This window comes from Ustilago hordei (genome assembly GCF_900519145.1).
Source record: "Ustilago hordei strain Uho2 genome assembly, contig: UHO2_contig_10, whole genome shotgun sequence".
Taxonomy (NCBI): Eukaryota; Fungi; Basidiomycota; class Ustilaginomycetes; order Ustilaginales; family Ustilaginaceae; genus Ustilago; species Ustilago hordei.
In genome coordinates, this window is record NW_024545254.1 from 265,540 (window position 1) to 291,529 (window position 25,990).

The following is a 25,990-nucleotide window of genomic DNA, read 5'->3' on the forward strand; positions in this document are numbered from 1 at the left end:
GCAGCCGTGTGACTGTCGGACAGAGTGTGATGAAATGAACTTTGAGGTTATCGAGGTGGGGCCTGCAGATGTAGGGGTAAGCTCGAGTTGCAGCAGTGTAGAGCTTCTTTTCTATGCGAATCCGCGGTTGGTGGTGTGATTGAGTTATGTTCTGAAGCTTGAGATGGAAGAGAGTTGCAGTCTCAACTGGGAAGAGAAGACGAGAGCCCATCGGGCCATCTGCTGCGTTCCGGCTGGATCGGCGATACAACACCAGCTCGGGAGCGCCTCTGATTATTCTCGCACGTGAAGGGCTCGGTACTTTGCCCGTGACAATTGACGCGAACAGAAAAGACAAAAAACGGTGTTGGTCTCGAGAGGCAGGGTAACACTTAAGGCCCACCCTCAGTCCGCATTCCACAGTTCATACTGCAGCTTGGAAACGGCCTGTGCTGATCCCATTCACGCTTTCTAGCTAACTCAGCACATGCTCGACGATCGCCTTTCTGACCATCTCTCACCATCCTATCCATCGCCATAGGACTGAAGTACGCACAACACCATCTCGCGACCCGATCAGCTGCACCCACCACTTTACACCACGAATCGTACCTGCCGGTGGAGGCAACATCGCCGATCGAAGCTGGACCTGTCGAGAGCCTCATCGCTCCCTTCTTTCTAACAAGGCTGAAAGTTGGACCCGCTAAGTACGCAGCCTTGCTCACACCATACTCGAATCAGGATGTCCGCTTCTTCCGCCGCATCACCGTCCAGCAGCCACGATGCTTCTGGCGGCGGCGGGAGTTCTGAAAAGTCAAGGTAAGCTTCCCAACCCGCTCACTTTTACCTATTCACATTCATCGATCTCACTCTACTCACATCTCCCTCTGCTTGCCTTCGCAGTGTCATCCTAAAAGTCGGAATGGTAGGCGACTCTCAAATCGGCAAAACTTCTCTTATGGTCCGCTACGTCGAAGGCAGTTTCAACGAAGACTACATCCAAACCCTCGGTGTCAACTTTATGGAGAAGACCATCTCGATCCGTAACACAGAAATCACTTTCTCCATCTGGGATCTAGGAGGCCAACGCGAATTCGTCAATATGCTTCCTCTCGTTTGGTACGTTCCCCACTCTCCTTCCTTCCTTCCCAACCTCATCCCCACTTGCCACTCCCCTACCCTTCTCCTTGCTTACCAACCTTTTTCCCTTCTGCAGTAACGACGCGGTCGCAATCCTATTCATGTTCGACCTAACCCGCAAATCCACTCTCAACTCCATCAAAGAATGGTACCGGCAAGCCCGAGGATTCAACAAAACAGCTATCCCCTTCCTAGTCGGGACCAAATACGACCATTACGCTACTCTACCGAGAGAAGAACAGGACGAGATCACAAAACAAGCTACACGGTTTAGTAAAGCGATGAAAGCCCCGCTAATCTTTTGCTCGACAAGTCATGCGATCAACGTGCAGAAGATTTTCAAGGTGTTGTTGGCCAAGGCGTTTGATTTGAAATGCACCATTCCCGAGATTAAGGGCGGCGGAGAGCCGTTGTTGATTTATGTAAGTCAGCAGAAGCGTGGTTCGGATCAGAAAGTAAGCATGTTGTGCTGACTTTGTGGTTTGCATTTGATGTAACAGCTTGATGTCTAGATGATATCGTCCTCCTCTTGTTCCGAAACATCTTCGCTTCGTCAACAGCCGCATTATCTCCCGCTCCCTCCCATCCAGTATACCCACACCCACCCACCCACACCGACACACACACACACACACAGAGCCAGAGACCCGATCCTTGTTGTCTACGTTCCACGCTCGCTCTGTTCTTCGCTTTCCTTCTCACCTCTTTGCTCATGCAATTGCACTCACTTTTCATAGACAAGCCAGCTCATCGCACGCAATACAGTCTTCTCAAGGCCAACGCCTGGCCAATGAGAAGTTATGAAAGTGGTGTTTATTTGTCTCTCAACTCAGATCCCACCTCTGAACATGCGATGGCGGTTAGACTCGCTTCAAAACTAACCCACTCCGAATCCCAGCGATAATCACTGCCACGGGCTTGACCCTAAACACATCCCCCACCTTAGGCGGCTCCTCCTTTGCCCCCCACTCCAAATCAGCGGGAATGAGAAGTTTATCCACCTGAACCCTTACCTTCCCTAACAAGGTCGCAGCATTAATCCTGACTTCGGATAGCGTTACTTTTGCTGTAAATGGTCCTTTTAACCACTCCCTTTCCCTCCCTTCTTCACCCTGCGTGAAGGCGGGGTCTAAGAGGGATCGCTGGAGGAGGCAATGGAGCCAGAATCGATCAGCAGAACGCATCAATTGTTTTGCTGTTATTTCCTGCCTCTCCAACTGAGGGAGGATATGGGAGATGTCGGCGGAGGAGAAACGGGAGCGGGAATGGATGAGATGATGTTTGATTTGCCAGTGGCCTAGCATGTCGGGGTAGCGTCGCAGAGGCGAGGTTGCGCGAGTGTAGCCTCCTCCAGTTAAAGCGTCTTTTACTCCCCGAACGGTTCCATTGGGTGCGGAAGTGTGACCGGTGATTCCGAGTGAAAAATGTTCAGCAGGCGAAGAAGAATATCCACTCCCACTCACTATTAATCCTTTCAGCAGAATATCTTCGTACGGGATTAAGCCGTGACCTACGATTCCATCCCTCCCTATCAACCCACAGCCAGAAAGGTTTGTTCGCATTCCCAAAATCTGCTCCATTTCCTCCTCTGATTCGGGAAGAGGCTGGTGTCGATACGCAAGCGCAATATTATGCTTCGCTCCATAAGAAGCAGCCACTCGACCAGCTAGCACCATCAGTTCTGACACTAAAAATTGCGCAATAGGTGGAGTTCCAGCGCCAGCAGTAGGGGAAGAGCTTGGATCGAGCGAGGTGGTGATGCTCGGAAATCCAGCGAAGAAGTACGGCTTTTGCAATTCCGAAGCCGAAGATGGGATTGCGGGTAGCGGAAGGGGGGAAACCAACATAGATGGGCGTCGATCGAATGCAACGAATGCGGTAAATTTGCTTCTGTTCTCGCTAAGCAGAGTTGCTGCTCGCAACAGCAATCTCAATTCTACTTCCCTCTTCCCCTCTTCTTTTCCACCACTCTGATCAGAGAGCAGAGTGGAAACGCGGGAATAAGAGATAGTCTGAATATCATGAACTAGCCCCGGTTGAAGTTTGGTATCTTCCACCAAACCCGAATGCAAATCAACCAATGCTGAAAACGTCATTACTCTCTGCCCCTCCCCGTCTCCCTTACCCTCCCTTAGACCAACCCCAGCGGAGACGAAAGAGTCGGGCAACATAGCCCATCTAGCCTCGGGAAAGTATAACGTTTGAAACCTTCTCTCCGCTCTCCTACCCAACTCATCTTTCGGCTTTAGAAGCGCTGTGGGATCTGCAATATGCACATGAACCCAAGCCTTATCTCCACCCTCCACAGGGGTAACAGAGAGGCCATCGTCGAGTTCAAACGCCAATTCATCATCGATTACGTATACCGAATGGTCTTTCCCAAAATCATGCCTAATCCCCTCGACCTCTTCATCCAAGCTTAAGGTATACTTCTTCGCAACACCCTCCCTCTCAGAAGACTCCGGCTGGGGATTATCCGCAGTGACACTCCTGAATGATGCATCAAGCTGAATCGGGTTCTGCCAAGGAGGCAAAGCTCCGATCTCCGTTAAGAATCGCATAGTAAGCCCATGCTGGAGATCCGCTCCCGCGTGCAAATCTGTTCCGATTAACTCGAACACCTTTTTCCCCAACCCACATCCCTCCTCCGCAAGTAAAACCTCGGATGCCTTTTGAACAGGCATCAACTCAGGAATGTTCGGATGGGGTAAAAGTCTAAAATGTCCCCCAGCACGCTTGATAATGGACATAGCGATGGATCCGTGCGTGTCCTCTTGCAGTTCTCGTCTGAACCCAAGACTTGCTTTTAGGAACTCGATAATCTGCCTATCCTCGCTGGTCCAGGTGATATCCAATTCGGCGCTGGGTGGATCGATGATTCGTGGTTCACCAGTGAGGTTGTGTGGGTGCGTTTCGTTGTACTTGCGGATCTTGCTAGCTTTGGCGCAGAAAGAATCGATATACTTCTGACCCTCTGAATCGGGGCTGGACGAGATCCAAGAAGAGATTAAGGCATGATTCGCTCTCTCCTCCTTACTCCTACAACTGAACAGCTGACTCGTACGATGCGACAATGCATCAACAAGAAAGTGAGTTGGGTGGGACATCAATAGCGAATGAGCAGCATAAATCGTACTCGCTGTCATCTCTCCATCCTCCCTCGAATGTTGGGCAAGTAAGCGGGCAGTTTCGAAAGTCGTAATAGTCCCAGTCCTCAAATCCATTCTCTCCCCGACCTCCCTTTCACTCCCCTGTGGAACCAAAAACAGAGACTGAAATGCTGGCAACAACTTTCGCAGTTCCTTTTCCTTCTGTCTCTCCAATACTCTCAATTTGTTACAGATGCTCGCGCGAGCTTCGAAGCGGGGCATATCAATCGGTTCTTCCTCTGTTGCTGTGTCTTCTAGTGGATCTACTTCCCCGCCTGTATTGCTGGAGTGCGTATCGTGGGTGCCGCCCGAGTTTGAAGGAATGTCGACGGAGTTGGTGGATACGACAAAGCGTTTTGAAGTTGCAGCAGCAAGCTGTGTAAGGGGAGGAGAGATGAAAGAGGGGATTTGAATCATAACATCTTGCTCCTTGTACAGTACGATTTGACCGGAGGTTACTAGTACGTAGAGGTTTTTAAAGCTGGCCCCTTTTACTGTTGTGTCAGCTGCGTCTTCTGGAGGAGGAAGGACGACTCCGATGGAAATGTTACTCCTTACCACCTCTACAAAGTCACCAGGTCTGAGCTGTCTGCGGGGTGCGATAAAGTCCCGACTACTAATCCCGTCCTCGGGACCGTCTTCGGATCGGAGAAGGGGTGTGGTAAGCACAGCCGCCGAATGAGGCCCTAACAAAACATCTATCGATTCATTCTCCTTTGCTTTGCTTAGCGACTTTGAAGCGGGACGAGAGAGTTGCGGTCGACCAACATTCCTTCTGCTACTCGGACCGGGTGTGGGCTTCCAGCCTGAGTACCTATCTGAGGTCTCCTTGGAGATGGTAGGAGCTTTTTCACCCAAACGGGAAGCGATGAGGAGAGTGTTGGATATTTTGACTTGTCGGCGGTTCTCGTTGTGTTGTCTTCTTTTAGGGTTGGAGGGGCGAGGAGAGGACGATTGGGATTGGTTCCATGTTTCGAATTGGGGTTGGGAGGTGGAGATCGAGCGAGATAGATGAGGAGTGGAGCGGTCCAGAAGGAGAGCTCGGTAGGGAGTGATGGGCAGCCTCATTCTGCTAGTTGTGGTGGCAATGAGGGGGAAGTGAGGCGAGGGGTGAATAAGAAGGAGAGGTAGAGAAGAGCAAGAAGAAATGCTCACGTTCTTCTGACGTGAGCGTCTTCTGCCAAAAAAAAAAAAAAAAGAAAAAAAAAAAAAAAAAAGTGAAAATTTTCCTCGGGAGTCGGGAATTGGGACTCCACCTTCTTGTCGGGTCAAACCTTACACATGGCCTTCGGTTGCTTCCCAACACATGGCGACGCTAGCAACACAACCTCTCAGAGGCCATCATAACCTCATATGATGCTAGAAAGACTGAATTGAAAACGCAAGATGCGACAAAGACAAGATTAAAACGAGTGTATATGTATGCTATAGAAACAAAAGTGTCTGCCCTTCAATAGGGATAGGGCCCCAAACCGAGACCCAAAAACCTCCTCCATAATGCTCACACCAGAGCTTAGGCAGCATAAGCCCACCTCTGACCATGTGTCAAATCCTTCTCTTCCAAATGTCCTATCTCGGACTCGATCCCAACATCCTCCTCTCCTCTCTCGCCAGCGGTCAAATCATCAAATGGATGCCAACTGGCTTTCTTATCCAACCTCAAGTTCTTTTCTCCTTTCGCATCCATTCCTGCAAACAGTTCCATCGTCTTCTCCGCATCATAGACTCTTCCAACCGCGCCTATCTTGCCGATTGTTTCGAAGAATACTAGTGCCACAAGGGACCCTGCAACTACACCCATCAGATCGAGTGAGTTCCAGTCCTTCTTGAGTGGGAGAAGGCCGAATCCGATACTTGCTAGGAACCGGACTCCGATACGGCACCAGCGAGGAACGAGTGTTGAGCCGTGTAGGTCGAGATTCCGGTGCATACACCCGATAAGGGCAAGACAGAGAAGGACACAGGATAAGGAGCCGCCGAAATACCACACGTATCCGCCCTTGATTTCTTCGTTCGAGATGAGGGAGGAGAGTGACGCCGCCATCAGGACGAGTGAGGCTGTGAGTGGATAGTGGATATGGCAGAAGGTAATGCTCGTAAACGAGTTTCGACGGAGAGCATGCTGGTAGACTCGACTTCCATCTGCATCGTAATAGATCCAAATAACGAACACACTGATCGTGATTCCTAGGGCTGCACGACCGAACTCTGCATTGATACCGAAATCGCCAGGCCGAGCGATGAAAGTGCTGCTGATGATCGACTCTCCCACGATGAGGATCACGAAGAGGATGTAGCGCTCAATGGAATGCTCGTGAGATTGTGCGGGGATAAACATGTGGTTTCCCGTCCGTTTTTGGCGCCCATGGAAGAGCTTTATTGCTGCCGCAACAATGTAGGGGCGTGCAATTTCGACCAAGATGCCTGTGGACATGAGGGTGACGATGAGCCAAGGCTGGCTGATGAGTGTGATCGGAATATATATAGCGGTGATCACCGTCATTGCTAATGCATTGGACCAGAGCGCTTTACGGAACTTGGGAAGACAGAAACCGTAGTAGACATAGATACCCAGCCTCCAGAGCTTTGCCACTAAGAAGAAGGCTACAGCAGCATGGATCGCTCTATCGTACCCAGCGGCGAACCAGTACGGCCCGAAAGCGGGCACTGCTAGCTTCACCTCAGGCCCGTCTGCACCGCTGCTGGTGGAAGCCGCACGACGAAAGATCTGCTCCAGTTCAGCAACAATCCCATGTGCTTCCGTCTGCGCCGGAGCATCGCCCGCCAACTCTTCATTATGCAGTTGAACCAACAACTCCGGTGTAGCCTTCACAATTTCCACCCCTGAAACATTTGCACAGTATCCACCCAAAAGTATCATCCAACCCAACAACAACAGCCTCTCCAACATATCATCCGATCCACTCGTGTTCAAAAACAACCTCACATCCGTCCAGATCGAGAAACAAGGCCAGAAGCTCAAAACGAACTTCAACACATTGATCGCCGTATTGCTTTCCGCTGTTGCATGACCTAATCCATTCACCACCGCAACGAAAATGAGGTCGAAGACTAGCTCAAACTGCGATGGTTTCCTCTCATCCTTTTCGCGATAGAGCTTGTTACCATGCAGCCACTGTCGGATAATAGGGCGTTTGAGCAAGTGACGGAAAGTGATGGGTACGTCTTCGCCGTGCACTTCGATGTGCGGTTTCGCGGCTGTAGTGGAAAGATGGGAGGATTTAGATCTATCACGACCGTGGACGAGGTCGAAGAGGGAGCCGGCTCGGGCGTGGGTATAGGGCTGGGATAAAGGTCGGTAGTGGTTCTGGCCTTTTGAGCGGCGACGGAGATGCGATTGCCGGTTGGCTGAGTCGATGCTGGGTTGAGGTAGAGGGTAATTTTCGGACTGGACTGTGTATCGGCTGTCTTGGGTGTAGTCGATTGACATGGGCGCAGCGTTGGTGATAAAGCTAGTGCTGGAGTGGTTTGTCTCGATAGGTCGCAGTGGAATGGCTGTTTCGTGAGACTGATAGGGTAGATCTGGGACGGTGAATTGGCTGTGCTGACGATGCTGTTCGGAGGTCTCGACTTGGTGCCAACCAGTAGCGGAGGCGTCGGAAGCCACATGCGGGTGTTGGTGGATCGGATCGATGGAGCTGTCGCGGTAGCGATGGCCAAAGGGACCGTAGAGATTGGGATCGATGATTTCTTCTTGTTGTTCATCTTGTGTTGGTGAGTTGGCTGAGGACGGCTCGTTCTGGCCCCTGAACGGGCGGTGGTAGCTCGACATGGTGGTTATGGACGAGTAGTGCTATGTCGCTATTGACGGGAACGCGAGCTGCTGCTGTACTCCAGAGCGGAGGATGATGATCGTACAAGGTGATGGTGAGGGAAGGAGAGGCCAGGTCAAGGCTGAGTCGCTTCGGATTCGATCGAAGAACACGGAACACTTGCCTGAATGCACTCGGATGTACTGAATACAGATGACCGCCCGCTGTGCTTTTAGATGAGAGACGGGAAGACACTTGGACTAAGGTGCCGATCTATGGTGATCAACTGTGGATGCTGAATGACGGTGGGCCAGAAGCGTCGTCGACAGTGGTGAGCAGATGGTGTGGTGGGGCCTCCTGAGAACGAAGCTAAGTGTCTTTCATCAGCTTTCTAGCACACAAGATCACAGCGCTACAGATAAGAAAGCAAAGCATACCTACACCACCACCACCAACCCACCCCACGTCAAACAACCACTTCAACGTTTGCCATCAAACACCTGCAAACCACTGCATGTTGCATCAAAAGGGGCTGTGCGTGGCTTCACTCTTTCACGCCTTCCCTCTTCTCCTCTTCTCCTTGCCCTCTCTGTTCAGCAGCATGCTTGGACCTTCAAACAGACGAGAACTAGATTTTATGTGCAGCAGCGTACATGCAACCAAAACGCCGAGACGGGGTCCATATGCACCTTGTGCATCAATTGCGCTGTCTCATATGAGACTTTGACTTGACCCTAGTTGGGCTGCACAACCGAGACCAACACTTTTGTGTATGACGTCCTTCCAGATCGCCTACCTACGGAACCGGCTTCGACCATCATTCTCCGACACTCAGTACACAGATCACACAGTCAGCTGCAGCATATCTCTGTGTGGCAATGGGTCAGATTAAAACGAGCGAAATCACTAAAGTGTGCAAAAGAGAGCGAAGGTACAAAAGAAGCATCAGTTCTTCTCAGGAGAGCCCAGATCGACCATCTTCAAACTGAATTGGCTCATCATTCTCCTCTTCCTCATCATCAGCATCACTTTCCTCCTCATCAGCCTCTTCAGGCAAATGCTCGAGGTTCGTCTTGCCACGGAACGTCTTGCCACGGAACTTCTTGCCATGGAACGTCTTGAAGCTGTAAAAGCTGTTGCTGGCAGAGGTGCGTTGCGATCGAACAGGAGATTGAGTTGCTGACATCGAAGGATCAGTGTCACTGTCTGCATCAGCTGCTTCTTCGGTGAAGCTGCTGTCGCTGAATGCGCTGGGGAAGAGACCGGCGTTGACTGAGCAGAAGTTTTGTTTGCCGTTGGTAGGGTTCTTTTGTGAAGGCTGGCGAAAGATCGAGTCGTACACATCGAGGTCCATCAGGAAGCTCCCTGGTGCGGCCAGCTCTGCCATGGACTTGGGTGGTGCCGTTACCTTGTTTGTGTCGTCCTCCACCATCGTCTTGTCTCCGGCGGTAGCATTGATTGCCCCATCTGTCGACTCTTCACCAGCAGCAGCGATGTCCAATCCAGCGGGTGCGGGCGAAGTGACACCGTTGGATCGAGAGATGACATTGTTGCGGAAGACGGACAAAGGCTTTGAACCGTTCTGAGCAGACGTCGACTGCTGCGTCGCTGTAGCAGCACCACTTGCCCCGTCGTTGCCATTTGCATTGGCCTTGGCTCCACAAAGCGACGTGCTCGAGGCACTGTGACGCAAGTCGTTCCTGCCACCACTACCTGGCATAGCCAGATGACTCTCGAGCGACAGCTTTGCAGCCGAAGGTTCCTGACGGTTCCTGTTCCTGAACCCACCCAAGCTGCTCATCGAGCTCATCTCGAACCTCCTCCGAAGCTCCGACATTGACTGGGCTTTGTGTAGTGAGCTCAACCCTGTAGATGCCGAAACATCACTAGGACGCCAACGTGTATCAATCGAAGTAGCACGCGATTCGAACTCGATATCCGTCTGCTGTGTCTCGAAAGAGTCGCGCACACGTCCATCGTACGAGATCTTACGCATTGCGGAAGCCGATCGCGGTCCAGCGCTGAGCCTTCGAGAAGGTACAAAGTCGGCGTTGAGATCCACAACCGATCCGGATGTAGGCAACGAGACCTGTGATATGCTGAATCGACCTGGGAAGCGGCCCCACAAGCTAAGACGGTTGGAGCGCGAGTTTGTGCTGCCAGTGCCGTTTGCGCCAGTTGCTGAGTGACCATTGGCGCTACCAAGGCTTTGATCCAACATGGCCGGGTCGGGCTTGTTCGACTTCTTTCCTCGCGATCGACCGAGCGAACGAGGGCGGTTCTGGTTTCCACCCGCCAACATGGCTGCTCGTGCATCCTTCTCATCGACGGTCATCTTGGGTTTAGGCGTCCTGAGCGACAGATCGCAACCGGCTTGGGCTAGAATTCGAGGGATATCCATATGTCCATCTGCCGTAGTCATGCGGTGGGTGAATGAGCATTGCAGACCAGGTCCAAGGATGAAATCTCCTCCGAGCAGCTTCATGTCACCGGGATTGCGAATGGGCATGTCGAACAGACCCTTCTTGATAGCAACCAAGATACCCTTGGTCATGCCCATGTTCGCATAGTCGGGTCGAGCGCAAACAGGGCTCGCATCGTTGGTTCGAAGCGTCATGCCAAGAGCCCTGTAGATGTTTCGCTTGGGATCAGCAAACATTGGATAGGGCACCTGCATCACCTCTCGATACGCCTTGATCACATGCCAGTCACCCTGACCAACAATGATGAAGTCCAGGTTGGCTTTCTTTAGCGGCAATGGGTCAATGTTGCGGATCGACCTGGCAAACTGTTGGCAGAAACCACACCACCAATGTCGAAGGAAACAGACCAGCGTACGTCGCTTCTTGAACAGATCGCCAAAGATGACTTCCTCGCCCTTCTGGTTGTAGACGAGGCACTGTGATGCTTCAAAGATCTGCAGCATCGAGGGAGGGTGAATGGCGTACGAGCCTTCTGGGATACCAGCTTCGCGGGCAGCAGCCTTGACCTCGTCCGACTCGTCCTCGTTGATGATGTTCATGAGCATGCTGTTCTTAAGCTGGGCTTTGGCAGCTGAAGCTTCCTGTGACTTCTTGCTCTTATCCATTGAGGCCGGTCGTGGCTTGGGCTCAGCACTGCCCTGCGGATCCCTAACTCTATCCACGATCTTGAGCTCTTGCTCCAGACCCCAACCGCCAGCTGAGTTGATTCCTGCTGCTTCTCCTCCTGCTCCACTGCGTCCTGATGATGCGTTGAGACTGGACGTCTTTGCACTAGCGCCATCGGAGCGAGTCGAGTCCTTGATGCTGGCCGACTTGCGCTTGTCCAACAGAGAATCACGCTTGCTGGGGCTAGCAGTTTCGCCACTGTTGCTACCAACTCGCTGATCCTGTATGAATCGAACGGCGTTGGGGATCGAAGGCGAAGTGGCTTCCTGAGGAGCCTTGCCCTTCCTTTCTTGCTTGCCAAGGACGAATTGCATGCCTTCTACCTCCATCATTGCATTGTTGGCAGCATCGTCCGCTGAGCGGAACTGGCTTGCAGAACTGACAGGCGCTGTTGTAGGCCTCTTGATCGTCGCTCGCGAAGGCGTACGGGATTCCGCAGTGGTCGGTGCAGCTCCTTCTGCTGTAGAAGGTGGAGTACCGAGACCCAAAGTGTTGTTGGTCGAAAAATCGCGGGTCGATGCGCTGCCATGAAGCTGCCTTCCGACAGCAAGCCCTTCCTGATCTGAGGTGGCGGTGGAAAAGACTGCAGTGCTAGGACGCTTGTCGTTGGCGAGCATATGAGCCGATGCAGCCTCTTGGGCTGTTCGCATAAAGTCCGAGCCACTGGGAGTACGCGTGTGCCGAACAGTGCACACATCGTCCTTCTCAGCGTTGCTGTAGGTGCTGACCTCTGGCAACGGAACATCCTGCGTAGCTGGCGAGTCTTGAGGGGACAATTCGTCAGCATCAGAAGGCACATGCTTTGTTCGGATACGATATGTCGAGGTCGAACTGGCGGCAGAGGCGATGGAAGCAGAGCTGTCGCGCCTGCTGGCAGATGCGAGCAGGTGATTGTTACCATTTGCTTTGCCACTGGGATTAGCAAGCGTGCTGAAAGGACTGGCAGGGTTGCCTGGCGAACGAACTTCAAGCGAAGCCTGAGAGTTGCGACGAAATCCGTCGGTGTTCAAAGACCGGAAGGTTTTCACTGGGCTGCTAGTTGGAGAAACCGGGTCGATTGCTGATGGTGTCCACTCGGGCGCTGTGGGCGTTGGTGGGAGCACAGCAGTCTGGACTGGGCTAAGAATCGCGGATGAAGTAGCGGGCGCAGCAACGAGCTCAGGGTCTGTAGCAGAGTCGGTGCTAGCTTCCAATGGTGCTTCCAGTTCGGTGGGCGTGGTGAGCAGGCTATTGTCCTGTGACGGTGGGTCGGGAAGTGGTTTTGTGAGCAAAGTCTCATCGACGACGGTGACAGGTACCTTGACTGACTCGACAAGCTTGGAATCGGTAGCCGTATCGTGATCTGCACTCGTTCTTGGAGTAGTGAAGACTTCCGCAACTTTGTCTTGACCAACCCTATCGGTATCAGCCTTCCATGTTGCAGACTTGGTTGCTGGAGTGTCATCATGACCGCATCCTGACGAAACAGAGCTCTGTGCTTGCTGATGTGCATCGTCGCCTTCAAACTCGGCATTCTCGATCGAGCGACGACCGCCCTTTGACGAGGACGTCGCTGAAGAGTCGGTGGAAAGCATCGAGTTGCGTTTGGACGATTTGGCACCCGCCAAAGCAGAGGCCGCCACGAGGACTGGGGATGTGGAAAGGTTGGATGTAGATGATGCCTTTGCTGGCTTGTCAAAGATACCGCTCCGGCGTTTGTTGGCGCGGTACAAGTGTGGATCGAAGCTGTTGCTTGCAAGGACAGGCATCAAGGTGGCGGATCGAAAGTCGCCAGCCAAGAAGCTACTGTGACGGCGCGAGGCTGCAATCGAGGCTGCAATCGATGCTGCTGGTTCTAGAGCGGTGGATGTGTTACTGTGATGGTGCGAGTCGCTCAGAGCCTCAAACTCGCGAGTGCGACGGATCCAGGAAGCTCTGTTGGAGGCACGTTGTGCTGATGCACCGGTTGTGAGCTCTCGAAGTCCACTGGAAGTTGTCACGAGGCCTCTGCTTGCAAAGTCGAGGCGTCCAGGAGCAGACCCTGGTGTGTGTGCGGATGGAGAAGCTCGTTGGGGTGCAGTACCTGGACGTCTTGCTTTGAGCTGTCGAGTTGGTGAGGTAGAAGTCGAAGCCGTCTGTGCTGCGTCCTGTTGGGATTGTGCGCTGGAGCGTTGTTGATAAATTTTTTGTTCAAAGATGAGCTGACTTCGACGATTAGAATGATAGAAAGCACGGTCGACGTAGGGACGTCGATAAACGAAACGGTCGAGATCGATGTCGCCGGTGAGAAGAGATTGATAGCGAGAGTTGGACGATTCGAGGTCTTCGAGAGGATCAGAGTCGTATGAGGTGCGTGGACCTTCGGTGTCGGATGTATGTGGCTCAGACTCAAAGTCGTGGCTGAGTAGTAGTGGACTTGGTCTCAGGCTGAGGCCAGCTTCCATGCAATCGTTGGGGACAACGATGCTGTTAGCTTCGGCCAGCTGGGCTAGAGGAATGGGAGCTGATGCTGAAGAGGCGAGCAGCTGCTGCTTGTGTGGACTTGAAGATGAGCCCGCAGCTGGGCTAGGGGTGCCGAAAGCACGCGAAGCGGAGCGTGGAGACGAGAAGCCAACGACAGGAGATGTTGTGGGATCGAGAGATGCGCAAGAGGCGAGCGGAGAGTGCTGTGGCGAAGCTTGGTTGAGATCGGTGAAAGTGTTGTGACTGAAAAAGCTAGGAGATCGGACGTAGGACACGGTCATGCCTCGAGAGATGGATGAGCGTCAAACAAGCTCCCGAGAAGATAGCACTGGAGTTGGACGTGCTACCGTGCAGCTAGAATCGTGGCGAAGCTTAGCTGAGATTGAGCAGCCCTGCGGATATAGAGTTGCAACAGCAATGGTCGTGATGTCAAGATGGGACACAATGCTTGATGGTTCCGATGATCCGACACGGCTAGAGATGGAGCAAATGAAAGGTGGCGGTTGTGCCAGAATGATAGAGTAAGTGGGTCCAAAAGCAGTTCGAGAAGATCTGGGAAGTCCTGTGGTGGAGACGATTAGAAGTGACCTAAAGATGGAGTAGGTTTGGATGTCTGGAAGTGATCAAGAGCGAGGATGTAGGTCGAGGATGTGCTTCGTCCTGTGTGTGTGTGTGTCTGTTTGTTGTTTGGTGAGAGGAAGGAAGAATGGTGGTGGCTCGCGATCAATGGCGAGATGGTCTGTGGATGAAGAGCATCACGGTAGAGCCAGGATATGTGGCGAGAGGAGATGCCGATCAGAGACAATGAGGGAGGATGAGGAACGGATGCAAAAAGGAGGTGGACCGTAGGAAAGGGGGGTTGCGGATCAGGGGAGGGAGGCAGGTCCGCAAGGTGTGGATGGCGAAGGAAAAAGGAAAGGCAAAGTCGACGGGCTCACACGGAGGGTGAGTGAGTGTCAGACAGACAGATAGGAAAGAAGACACCAACAACGACAACGACAATGACAATGACAATGACAATGACAACGACAACGACAATGACAATGACGACGACAACAACAACAATAACAACAATAACGACGACGACAGCTTGCGTCTGGCGAAAGGAAATCAAAAGCAGGGACAGCGTCAGCGTCAAGGGCGTGGGGTTTGTACGTTTAAACAGTGTCGATGCAGGTGGAGTCAACAATCAAAGTGGCAGGCAGCTCAGGATAGCGCTGAAAAGGGACACCAAATCAGAGACCCGCAAGGTTGGTCGCCACTGAGACGAGGCGGCTGCTGCGATATCTGTGCCACCGTCTTGCAAGCGTGCGAGAGGGTCCCACAAACACACACAGGCACAGTTGCATGAGGACAGGGGAAGCAGACAGAGACATTGACTTACGGCGAATGGAAGTAGCGTGCAGAAAGTGCTTCGCTTAGCAACCGTCTGTTCTGGCTTTGAACAGAGATCTCAATCCTTTCATCCAGCACTCAAGCGCTACCAATCCACTCAGCAAAGCGCCGGCTTCAGTGGAATCACCCACGGCATAGATGGTTGCACATCATCCTGTTGAAGAAGATCGCCAGCTAAGCTCAACCAAGACGGCATACAAAAGCGGCTGAGTTCGACGTTTGATCTCGGAACATTCATTATCAACTTACACGCTTGCACAGAGACAGGAGAGTTTCTGTACGATTGAAGGCATCGAGCGGCAGGGAGACATGCAGATGCAGATGCAGGTGCAAGACTCTGGTGCCCACAAAGCATGCACACGCTATCCTCACATAGACAGGCAGACTCTAACTAGTCACCTTTGGAAGGAAGCAAGCCACAGTCTAAATAGGGCAGCTCAGAGACAGAGAGGTAGGGGACAGAGTCCAGAAGCTATCACTCGTCGATCAGGATCGTATACAAGTGTCACTCTGTAGCATCTCCGCAATCAAAGCACGGCAACGCTTGTAGACCTCTTACAATATCAATTCGCCAGTCGCCGTTTGAATGTTCTCTTTTGACAACAAGACGACAGCTTGTTTGTCTTGACCTGTCAATATCAATCAGAGCTTGAGCTTGAGCTTGAGCTTGGACTCAAAATGAATAGCCGCCTTGGTTGGAAGCATGCCCCTTGCAGCTGCAGAATAGGATTGGCCGTCTACGATTGGCCGTCTTCACGGCTGTACGGTCCTCTTCTTCAGTTAGTTCAGGCTCTTTCATACTCTAAGTCGCGCATGGTCCCACCAGCTGAGACTGAGCCGGCTGCGCCTCGAACAGGCTCCCGATCTCGGAGGAGCTCGGTCGAAGATCACACTGTTACATCGTCTTTGCTTACATGTTCAAGTTTCCAGATTCGGAAGCCTCGACCCGACTTCCGAAGTGGAGGCGAAGCAACCAAAAACTCAGTTCAGAGCTTCTGGCACTTGTTCCGCTCACCATCACCGCAATACTTGACAGCGAAGATGAGCTCGACGACACTACTCTTGCGAACGCCAGTACTGACCTGCACAAGCTCCACTGCATCATCTTCTACTCGCCGCCTGCTCCGCCTTCCAGCGGCGGCTCAGCGATGCAGCTTCTGCTCTTCCTCCATCGTCCGTTCAACCGCCTCTGCAGATTCCGCCACATGGAACATCGCAAAAGTCCCCCACAGAGGTGTGCTGGAGGCAAGCGGACGAGACACAGTCAAACTCATCCAAGGTCTCGTCTCAAACGATGTCAAGCCTCTCGATCCCACCAAGACTTGCTCCAACCTTGATTCACCGGCACTTGTCTACTCAGGATTCATGAACCCTCAAGGTCGAATGCTTGCCGATGCTTTCATTCATCCTCAGCCAGCTCTCGAGGATGGCTCACCACGGTGGCTACTAGATGTCGACTCACGTACGCTCCCATCGTTGCTGGCGTTTATCAAGAAGTTTAAGCTTCGGTCGAAGGTCAAGCTCACCGACGTTTCTGCTCAGCATCAAGTGGTGCAAGCTTGGCATTCCTCCACCTCTTCTCAACCTTCACAAGCAATCAGCGAGAAGCTGGCGCTAGACCCCAGGTGTCCAGCAATAGGATACCGCGGCGTCCTTTCTTCAGACTCTGACCTAACACTCGGAGGCGTAAATGTGGTAGAGGGGGAAGAATACACCTTGCACCGAATCCTAAACGGCATTGGTGAAGGAAGTCTAGACTTCCCAGAAGGCTCCTCCTTACCTCTCGAGAACAATTTGGACTACATGAATGGCGTAGACTTCAAAAAAGGCTGTTATGTCGGCCAAGAGCTCACCGCTCGAACCCATCACACCGGTGTTGTGCGAAAACGTCTTCTTCCCCTCACTTTCTACCTTGCTGGTTCACCCGCACCTACTTCCCTCAGCCTCGCCTCGGTAGACCGTTCCGGATCCATTCAGTTACCCAACCATCTCACAGAGGTAAGGTCCAAACCGGTCTCAAGTGGGGAAGCAAAACAGGCGAGAGGCAAAGCAGCAGGCAAATTCACCTCAGGCGTCTACAATGTTGGGTTGGGGTGTTTGCGGCTGGAACAGGTACAAAGATGGAGTGAGGCAGGCAAGGAAGATGGCTTGGAAATGTCGATAAAAGCGGCGGACGGCGAGACAACGTTGATGGTGAGACCATGGATTCCCAATTGGTGGCCCAAGAAACTTGTACCGAGCGATCGCGAAGAGTGAGCATCAAGCACAAAAGCAATGAAACAAATGCAAATCATACTGGAGTGTGCGTTTGATTACAAGTACAAGTGTGATGCTGGGCTATCATCTGGAGCCACTCGACCGACTCTTTATCGACTTGAGCAACTCGCCTTGTTGCACAGCAGCAGTCTTGGTGCGTTCGGCAGCCAGCCGATACAGCTCCTCTAAAGAGAGCGATCCTTCATGTTCGACTCTTGCCAACTCCGCTTGCTCTTGATCTTCTCGCTGCTGCTCTCCTATTTCTCGTTGATCAGCACGCTTCTTTCTTTCCTCTCTGAACTTCTGCAACACCCATTCACCAAAGTCTGTTCCCACGCTCTCGGAAGGCATGGCGTTCTCCCGTGCAGCCTGGTATCGCCTCTTACTATCAGCACTACGCTGTATAGACTGCTGCATGAGTGTAGGCGACTCTTCCAACCAAGGTTTGAGTTTGGCTGTATACTTGGCATTGCTGATCCAAGCTGGTGTTTCGATTTCGTACCTCCCGCGTCTAGGCGATGATGAGGTTGTTGGAGCAGTATGCTGTGCAGTCTGCGCTATCAGTTCTGACCTCTTTGATCCCGATGCGCCCTGCTCGGACGTCGAAGCGCTGTTTCTGGCTGTGCGAGGAAGCAGCTTTGAGAGATCTGCAGAAGCAACAGCCAAACGCTGTCTAGCTTTGAGTCGAACGACGTCACCTCGTGAGAGACCTGCAACTTTCTCCTTCACCTCGCCCGCTCCTTCTCCTGCTCTGCTGCTCGATGCTGTATTGTCGCCCTCGTTCTCGCGCTGACGGAAGCGAACGATGTTTCCAACGCGACCGAACTCTTTGTTTGCTTGCAGTGTCGACATTATTTTTACTGATGGCCACGTTCTCGGAAGCCGCGTGCCCAGCTTTGATGAGGGTATGATATCAAAGATGCCATCTGGATACGCTGCCGCTGAGGCTGTGTTCTGCTCGAGACGTTCTGGTGGTTTTGTTGAGCGTCTTGGATTGCTAGAAGCGTTTTTGCGAGGTTTCGGCGCTGGCTTCTGTGTCTTCTCCGTAGCCTGAGGGAGCGATTGCTCGTCAAATGGCTTACCAGCAAGCCGGCACAAAAGCTCAGCAAGATCAGCGGTGATCGCTTCGGCCTGAGATCGTGTCCTTTGTTCTTCTCGCAAGTGCTTGAGTACAGCTTCGGGAAACTCGAGCAGCCAATCGTAGTAGTCCTGTTCGATGGCGATACGCTCGAGTGCTGGTCGACAGTGTTTGACGCCGATACCTGAGGTAGGGTAGATCTGGGTGACCCAGAACATGTACAGTGCAAAAGGTACAGCCAGGATCTTGAACAGCTGTTTCAGATCTGCGAAGCTGATGGACAGAGGTGCCTCGTCATTATTGCTGTCATTGTGCTCGGCGACGTAGGGTGTGAGGTGCTCGAGCAGGACTCGACAGATCGCGTTTCCCACCGCACGTTTACTGTCTGCATGATCTGCAAAGGTGAACTGAGCGTAGTGCCACCCCTTTTGCTGCCAGACTTGGGTGAAGACCGAGAATGGCGATGCTACGTGCTGCCCCTCGTAGACTGAGCTGGATGTAGGACCAAGGAAAGACGTTGGCCCTTGGTGTCCGGTCTGAATTCCATGTGTGATGATCGAGAGCAAGAAGGCTTCAGCAAAGGCGCTGAGTAGACCATCGACATCTTTTCTCAGCCGAGAGAGGAAGAGCGCATCGTTCGGAAGCTGCGTTAGGCCGACAGGTAGCAACTGCAAATTACGAGTGAGAAGAGGCGAAGGAGCCAGAGGCGGCGAGGCAAGACGTCCATCCGGACGCCTACGTTTCCTCGATCCTGCCACCATGCTCTTTCATTGGCAGTGAAGTCGAACAGCGAGATGAGCGTCGGGTGTTGCTGGCTGGTTGGAAGGTGAGCGTTGGAAGAGAAAAAGTTCTTGTTGCCCAGGCTCATGCTATGCAACTCAGCCAGGGTCCAAGGGTGCGTTCCCGATACCGATAGACATCCACTGTTGCCCGATCAGATACTCATTCGCATCCAAAAACTGTTAGGCCGACTTCACTTGCGCGTTTAGAAAAAGAAAACAGAAAAATTGCGATCTTCTGATTCATGCCCTTTCCCAATATTCTGGCCCGCGATTTTTAATTTGGTCCAATTTTGCCAGCAGAGGAGGTCTCACGAGCCGGGCACCGAATTTTGGACTTTCTGATCATTTGCCTCTCTCTGCCCTTCTGCAGGCTCGTTGAAAAGTGTCACTCCAGAGCAGTCAGTTTGTGGTCAAACGTAGCCGCGAGAGAGGGAAGAAGTTCGAAAAGGAAGGGACACTGACCAGGAGCCTCACATTTTGGACTTTCCCATGCTCCCCACGTGACTGGCAAGAGATAAGTATCGCGCGCTGGTGCCGCGATCGAGTTAGGATTTGACACAACTGCGCTCAGCAATTGCGCCTTGTCTCTCTTTCTCTTTCGCAGGGCGGCTCAGTTTGTCGTCGCTCGAACTCGAGTACTAGAGTCTTGCGTCGGAGGTTCAGCCAAGCAAACCCTTCTCAACCCAGTGAAGCAAAATTTTCGAAGCAATTTTGGACGTGTTCTACTGGCAGCTCGCTCCAGGCCAGCCTCTTCTGAATTCTGCCTCATTCCTGGCCCGTTCTCAGTCTGCTTCCCTGAACCGGCGCCCTCTCTCCTTCTCGAAAACAAGCGTTGCAATTCCACTCTCCATTTGACTGGCTTCACTGCCCTAGTGCCTGTGTCGCCCGTCAGAAACAGCAACAGGCAAGGTGAGACTTGTCTGCTGCCTCAAGTCTCTTCCGCGCTCTGCTGCCTCGCTGGAGCCACATTTTCATTTCCTCCAAAGATACAGGGTATCCTGGCACCCTCTCGTCGCGCTCTATTCGAGTCCCCTCCCTTCCCCTCCTCACTTTCAGTCTTACCATCAACCCGCATTGTTCTCTCTCTCTCTCTCTCTCTTCCTCTCCTCCCTAGCTCTCTTTCTTGCCCCGCCGCCTCTTCTTCATTAAGCTATAAGATCCTATCTCATCCCTTCCCCACCCCCGCGCAGGTCTTTTTCCCCTACTCCCATCCGCAGTAGGTAGAGCCAACTGCTTTCTTTATGTTCAATCTCCCACAAATCATGAGGACAGCCGTCCGCAACGCCCCAGGGCAACCTGCTCTGGTCCGTAACGCCATGCCTGTTGCCGCCGCTAACTTTGCCACCGCCGTCGCACCCAAGGAGACCAAGAAGCGCGCTTCTTCCACCGCCACCAAGGCTAAGGCCAGCGCATCCAAGGCTTCCGCTACCTCTGCTGTCGTCGGCGATGCTGCTGCTGCTGCCACCACCACCACCAAGCGCGCTGGTGCCAAGGCCAAGGCTCCTAAGAAGGAGAAGCTCAAACCCTGGCAGGCACGCGGTACCGATGGAAAGCTCCTCCCCCTTCCCTCGGCCAGCAAGCCCACCTTGCGTTCTTCGTTCCTGATATACATGTCCGAACGCGTTGCTCAGCTCAAGGGTGAGCCTCTGTACCAGAAGACTTCGCCCAAGACCGGTGCTCAGGTCGTCGACATTGTTAAGATGGCCAAGGCTGTCGGTGCCGAGTGGGCTCAGCTTGCTCCTCAACTTAAGGCTCGTTACGAGGCTCAGCACGAACAGGAGAAGGAGCAGTACGAGCGTGCTCTTGCCGAGTGGAAGGCTGCTCTCTCCCCCGACGACATCAAGCGTCAGAATGCCTACATTGCTTCGCAGAAGAAAAAGGGTATCAAGGGTACCGCTTTCCTTCGTGACCCTGCCAAGCCCAAGCGTCCCAACTCGGCCTTCTTCGAGTTCCTCAACGACTTGCGTGCCAGGGAGACCGTGATCCCCAACATCACCGAGTTCAGCAAGCGTGGTGGTGAACGATGGAAGCAGATGGCCCCCGAGCAGAAGGCTCCCTACGAGCAGCGCGCGTTGCACGCTCTCGAGCAGTACAAGCGCGATCTCGAGATCTACAACTCTACTCGTGGTCCTGAGCTCTAAACGAGCTCATCAAGCCTCTGGTTCGTTCGCCGTTTTGACTCTTGTACCAACATCTATCCTCTCCGGTTTTACCAGCGTGGCTCCATTAGTAGCTTCCGCTATTGTTGTTTCCTCCACCGCTCTCGTGCACACGTCGTATGCCCTATGACCGTCTTTCTCGCTCTGGAGAGGAGGATAGGCTTGATGTCCTGACTCACTCGAGTCAATCGAAGCGCGTCGATGTCGTTCGCGCCTGTTTTGTTCCCGTTTCGTACCTGTTGTAATGTAGTCCTTTCAACCGCTTTTGGCTAACGTGTCTGAACTTTGTTGTTGTCAACGAGATTGTATGTGGTCGAACATGAGATATGCCCATTCGGGAGAAAGAGATGGCTTGTATGAGCGGGATCATGTCAAGGCAAAGTGTTGTGGTGTTGGGTCTAGTTCGGATGGTTAGAGCTCTGTTTACATACGGAGGCAACTTGGTTCAGATATGGAGCACGGACAGATTGCTTCGTTCAAAAGCGAATCATAGGATGAAGACGAGAAACGACATTGGCAATTGAAGCTTATACACGACATCCGAAAACATACAAAGAGCCATCTTCGATCAGATCCTACTTCGACTCGTCGACTTTGTCTCGTCAACAGCGAGTCACTTGTTGGAAAGGTAGTATTTCAGCAGTCCGCTCGTCGAAGAGTCGTGGCCAGCACCATCGACCTTGCTAGCATCAGCACCTTCAAGAAGAGGCAAAATCTTCTTGGCCAAAATTTTGCCGAGCTCAACTCCCATCTGATCATACGAGTTGATAGACCAGACGAAGCCCTGAACAGCAATCTTGTGCTCGTATAATGCAATCAAAGCACCAAGAGTAGCAGGGGTGATCTTCTGAGCCATGATCGAGTTGGTGGGTCGGTTACCCTCGAACACCTTGGACTTGACGAAGAAGTCGTTATTAGCTTCAGCGCCGAGTTCTTGCTTGACCTCAGCCTCGGATTTACCGAAAGCAAGAGCCTCAGGTTGGGCAAAGAAGTTGGAGAGGAGGATCTCGTGGTGCTTGCCAAGAGGGTTTTGGGATTGGACAGGAGCGATAAAGTCACAAGGGATCAGCTTGGTTCCCTGGTGAATGAGCTGGTAAAAAGCGTGCTGTCCGTTGGTACCGGCTTGGCCCCAGATGATGGGACCGGTTTGGTAGTCGACACGTTCCGAGTTCTTGGCGATGAACTTTCCATTCGACTCCATGTCACCTTGCTGGAAGTAGTCGGCGAACTTGTGCATGTACTGATCGTAGGGAAGGATGGCCTGGGTCTGAGCACCGAAGAAGTCAATGTACCAGATTCCGATCAAAGCGAGGAGAGCAGGCAAGTTGTCCTTCAGAGGAGTGTTCTTAAAGTGCAAGTCCATCTCGTGGGCACCGAGCAAGAGCTGCTCAAAGTTGTCATAGCCAATGACGATAGCAATGGAAAGACCAATGGCAGACCAGAGAGAGTATCGACCACCGACCCAGTCCCAGAATTTGAACATGTTTTCCTTGGCAATGCCGAATTCGGTAGCAGCCTTGACGTTGGTGCTGAGCGCAACAAAGTGCTTAGCAACGTGAGCCTTGTCCTTGGCGTGCTCGAGAAACCAGTCACGAGCGGTTGTAGCGTTGGTGATGGTCTCCTGAGTGGTGAAAGTCTTGGAAGCGACAATGAAGAGCGTCGTTTCAGGGTCGCAAACACGAAGAGTCTCGGCCATGTGAGTACCGTCAATGTTGGAAACAAAGTAAGCGTCGAGGTCACGCTTGGAGTAAGGCTTGAGAGCCTCAGTGACCATGACCGGACCAAGGTCGGAACCACCAATACCAATGTTGACGATGCTCTTGATGTTCTTGCCCGTGTAGCCCTTGTGGGCGCCGGATCGGACGGCTTCGGAGAATTGCTTCATATGCTGAAGCTCGGGCTTGACCTCATCAACACCGGGCTCGTCGATCTTAAAGTCTCCAGGAACGTCACGGAGAGCGACGTGAAGAACAGCACGGTCTTCGGATGTGTTGATGTGCTCGCCAGAGAACATGGCATCGATTTGCTGCTTGACCTCAGCCTGCTCAGCGAGAGCAAGGAGCTGGTCCAGAACCTCGTCATCGATCAAGTTCTTGGAGAAATCAAAGAGGAAGCGAGCATCGGTCTTGGACGAGTTCCACTGGCGAGAGTACTTTTGGAATCGGTTGGCATCGGCCTTGAAAGCTTGACCAAGTTTGATCTGCTTGCCCTTGGTGTCGTAAAGCTGCTGGAGTTTTTGCCATGCTGGCAGGGAGGAAGTAAGCTTGTGAGCCATTTTGAAGATTGATGCTGGAAGAGGGGTTAAGGACGATTGGGTGAAGGAAGAAGGAAAGCAAGAAGGAAGATGCGAGGCAAAGAGGTCGAACAAGAAGCAGGAACCCTTGCTGGGCGGTAGAACTCAAAGTGGTGCGTGCGTCTTGGAAATTCGGCCACTGACGGCAACGCTCGGACCGCCTCCTTTCTTCTTCTCACAAATTCGCCCTCGCTGTGGCTGGCTGACTAATCTGGTCGGGAAATTTCCTTTCTCTCTTGCAGTTAAAGGCGTAAGATATCAGCGTGAGCTAGTGTAAGCGTAGTCAGCATCGTCCGGCTGTATGACGAGCTCCACTGTATCGCCGTCCCATCACTGTCTTTCGCCCCGCATCCAAAGCCTTTCGTTCTCTCTGAGGCCTTGCATCCTCAGCTATGCACGCTTGTCATGGCTAAACTGCTGCAGCCGGATTCTGAACAAGTTACTGACAACCATCGCCGTTCTTCTCGCCATCATTGAGCTCAACACCAGCTCCTAGCATGGAGAACGGCACTGTTCGGGAAACCATCCAGAAGGGCCGCCGGATCACATCAAGCAAGATCTCCGTTCGATAAGTTCATCTCACGTGCCGTCGCCGTCCGGAGATCTCTCTCGTTGTGTTGATGAATCTCAAATCGGAGATCTTCAAGATCGCTTGAATCGATGAGGTGCCGATTTAAAGATGGTGGGCTTGTTAGATCTACCCTAGTATCAGGGATCCGGAGAAATTGCGCGATCAGAAGTTCGGAAGTCTTTCTTTCCTCAGGGTCCAGCCTTTTTACCAGTCTCGTCTGTAACAACCTCTTGCCGTCTCTCCACAACAAACGATACCCGGCTCGATTACGAGCAACAGCATTGCAACAATGTCGAGTCGATGGGATAGTCCCAAGGACCAAGGCCAGGCTTCGGCCTCCACATCTTCTTCGGTCAATGCAGCCGCTGCCGCCGCCAAGATCGCTGCTCAGTTCGCATCGAAAGGTCAACCATCCTCCAAAGAGTCCGATCCCAGCCCCTCTTCCTCCTCCGATGCTAAGGATGCTAAGAAGGAGAAAGACGCGCACGACGCTGAATTCACCCATGACATTGAAATCAACGACCAGCGAAACCGCTACATGCTCACCAAAGGTCAAACCCAACAACAGATCCATCGCGAAACCGGCGCCTCCGTCACCACAAAAGGTACATGGTACCCCGACAAAGCCCTGGCTACCAAAGAAGACCCACCCCTCTACCTGCACGTCTCTGCCATCTCACAAGAGATTCTAGATGCCGCCATCGCCAAGATCAACGAACTCATGGCGCAAGAAGTGCCACAACTTATCGAAGATCGTCACCAACGTCGTTTGGATTATGAAAATCAACGCCCACCTCCGCGCGAACGAAGAAGGTGGGCCGAAGAGAAAGTGTCAGTCAACCTTGAGAACATCAGAAACTTCAATGTGAGGTCAAAGATTGTAGGGCCGGGAGGAATGTTTGTCAAGTACATCCAGAGTGAGACAGGTACAAGGGTGCAGATTAAAGGTTTGGGGAGTGGGTTTATTGAGACTGATACGGGGGTGGAGTTGCCAGAGCCAATGCATATTGCGATTGCGGGGCCGGAAGATGAACAAATTCAGGCGGCAAAGGTGCTGGCCGAAGATCTGATGGAGGTGGTGAAGAGTGAGTGGCACAAGGCCTATGATGCGATGGGTGGTGGTGGGTCGGGGTACGGTGGTGGAAGAGATGGTGGCTATGGCGGTAGTTATGGAGGTGGAGCACCAAGAGGTGGTGGTGGCTATAGCCGTGGTGGTGGAGGAGGTGGCTATGGTCGCGGTGGAAGTCCAACCGGTGCGGGCGGCTATGGTCACCAATCCCACTATTCGCAGCAGCAGCACTACCAAGGCGGTGGAGGTGGATGGGACCAATCCCGAGGAGGCTGGAATCAGTACGGACGACACAGTGGAGACCCAGCACCACCTCCCTCAGACAACCCCAACGTACCGCCCCCTCCTCCCCCCGAAGACGACGCTCCACCGCCTCCGCCCTCGGACAGCCACGCCGGAAGACAAGCAGCAGCGCACCAGCAACCTTACTCACAGTCGCAAAGGAACGGCCACTCTTCACCCGCAGGTTCACCTCAATCACGCAACCGTGCCACCGCAACCGCTGCATCGGCCAAATCACCGGAAGAAGAAGCACTCGACAAGTACTGGCGCGAATACGTCGAATGGGAAACCTCTTTCAGAGCATACCACAATCGTGTACCAACAAAAGAAGAGGGTGGACAAGACGTTCCTCCCCAATACCGCAAGTAAACTTGACCTGTCTCCTTCTTGTGTACTTCTATCGAATCCAACTCCCTCTCTCTCTCTTCCTAAACACATGCACACACAGCACAATCTTGCCCTGCAACGATCTG

The 25,990-nt window shown here is 52.7% G+C and overlaps 9 protein-coding genes across 9 annotated transcripts; 4 read left to right on the forward strand and 5 right to left on the reverse strand.

The window, feature by feature from the left end:
- Positions 1 to 721: 721 nt before the first annotated feature.
- Positions 722 to 1,631, forward strand: UHO2_04680 (putative Ras-GTPase; the record flags this gene model as incomplete). The annotated part of the gene is made up of 4 exons (XM_041554496.1): positions 722 to 798; positions 883 to 1,098; positions 1,196 to 1,574; positions 1,620 to 1,631. 4 exons carry the CDS (start codon positions 722 to 724, stop codon positions 1,629 to 1,631), a joined length of 684 nt encoding a protein of 227 aa, XP_041410430.1.
- A 348-nt stretch (positions 1,632 to 1,979) lies between these two features.
- Positions 1,980 to 5,336, reverse strand: UHO2_04681 (uncharacterized protein; the record flags this gene model as incomplete). Its single annotated transcript, XM_041554497.1, has 1 exon — positions 1,980 to 5,336. One exon carries the CDS (start codon positions 5,334 to 5,336, stop codon positions 1,980 to 1,982), a length of 3,357 nt encoding a protein of 1,118 aa, XP_041410431.1.
- A 445-nt stretch (positions 5,337 to 5,781) lies between these two features.
- On the reverse strand, positions 5,782 to 8,061 carry UHO2_04682 (uncharacterized protein; the record flags this gene model as incomplete). Its single annotated transcript, XM_041554498.1, has 1 exon — positions 5,782 to 8,061. The coding sequence occupies one exon, from the start codon at positions 8,059 to 8,061 to the stop codon at positions 5,782 to 5,784; it is 2,280 nt and encodes a 759-aa protein (XP_041410432.1).
- A 935-nt stretch (positions 8,062 to 8,996) lies between these two features.
- On the reverse strand, positions 8,997 to 13,913 carry UHO2_04683 (uncharacterized protein; the record flags this gene model as incomplete). The annotated part of the gene is made up of 1 exon (XM_041554499.1): positions 8,997 to 13,913. One exon carries the CDS (start codon positions 13,911 to 13,913, stop codon positions 8,997 to 8,999), a length of 4,917 nt encoding a protein of 1,638 aa, XP_041410433.1.
- Positions 13,914 to 16,068: 2,155 nt separating this feature from the next.
- Positions 16,069 to 17,283, forward strand: UHO2_04684 (uncharacterized protein; the record flags this gene model as incomplete). Its single annotated transcript, XM_041554500.1, has 1 exon — positions 16,069 to 17,283. One exon carries the CDS (start codon positions 16,069 to 16,071, stop codon positions 17,281 to 17,283), a length of 1,215 nt encoding a protein of 404 aa, XP_041410434.1.
- Positions 17,284 to 17,367: 84 nt separating this feature from the next.
- Positions 17,368 to 19,122, reverse strand: UHO2_04685 (uncharacterized protein; the record flags this gene model as incomplete). The annotated part of the gene is made up of 1 exon (XM_041554501.1): positions 17,368 to 19,122. One exon carries the CDS (start codon positions 19,120 to 19,122, stop codon positions 17,368 to 17,370), a length of 1,755 nt encoding a protein of 584 aa, XP_041410435.1.
- Positions 19,123 to 20,405: 1,283 nt separating this feature from the next.
- Positions 20,406 to 21,284, forward strand: UHO2_04686 (uncharacterized protein; the record flags this gene model as incomplete). The annotated part of the gene is made up of 1 exon (XM_041554502.1): positions 20,406 to 21,284. One exon carries the CDS (start codon positions 20,406 to 20,408, stop codon positions 21,282 to 21,284), a length of 879 nt encoding a protein of 292 aa, XP_041410436.1.
- A 631-nt stretch (positions 21,285 to 21,915) lies between these two features.
- UHO2_04687 (putative PGI1 - Glucose-6-phosphate isomerase) lies at positions 21,916 to 23,577 on the reverse strand (the record flags this gene model as incomplete). Its single annotated transcript, XM_041554503.1, has 1 exon — positions 21,916 to 23,577. One exon carries the CDS (start codon positions 23,575 to 23,577, stop codon positions 21,916 to 21,918), a length of 1,662 nt encoding a protein of 553 aa, XP_041410437.1.
- Positions 23,578 to 24,455: 878 nt separating this feature from the next.
- On the forward strand, positions 24,456 to 25,886 carry UHO2_04688 (uncharacterized protein; the record flags this gene model as incomplete). The annotated part of the gene is made up of 1 exon (XM_041554504.1): positions 24,456 to 25,886. The coding sequence occupies one exon, from the start codon at positions 24,456 to 24,458 to the stop codon at positions 25,884 to 25,886; it is 1,431 nt and encodes a 476-aa protein (XP_041410438.1).
- Positions 25,887 to 25,990: the final 104 nt, after the last annotated feature.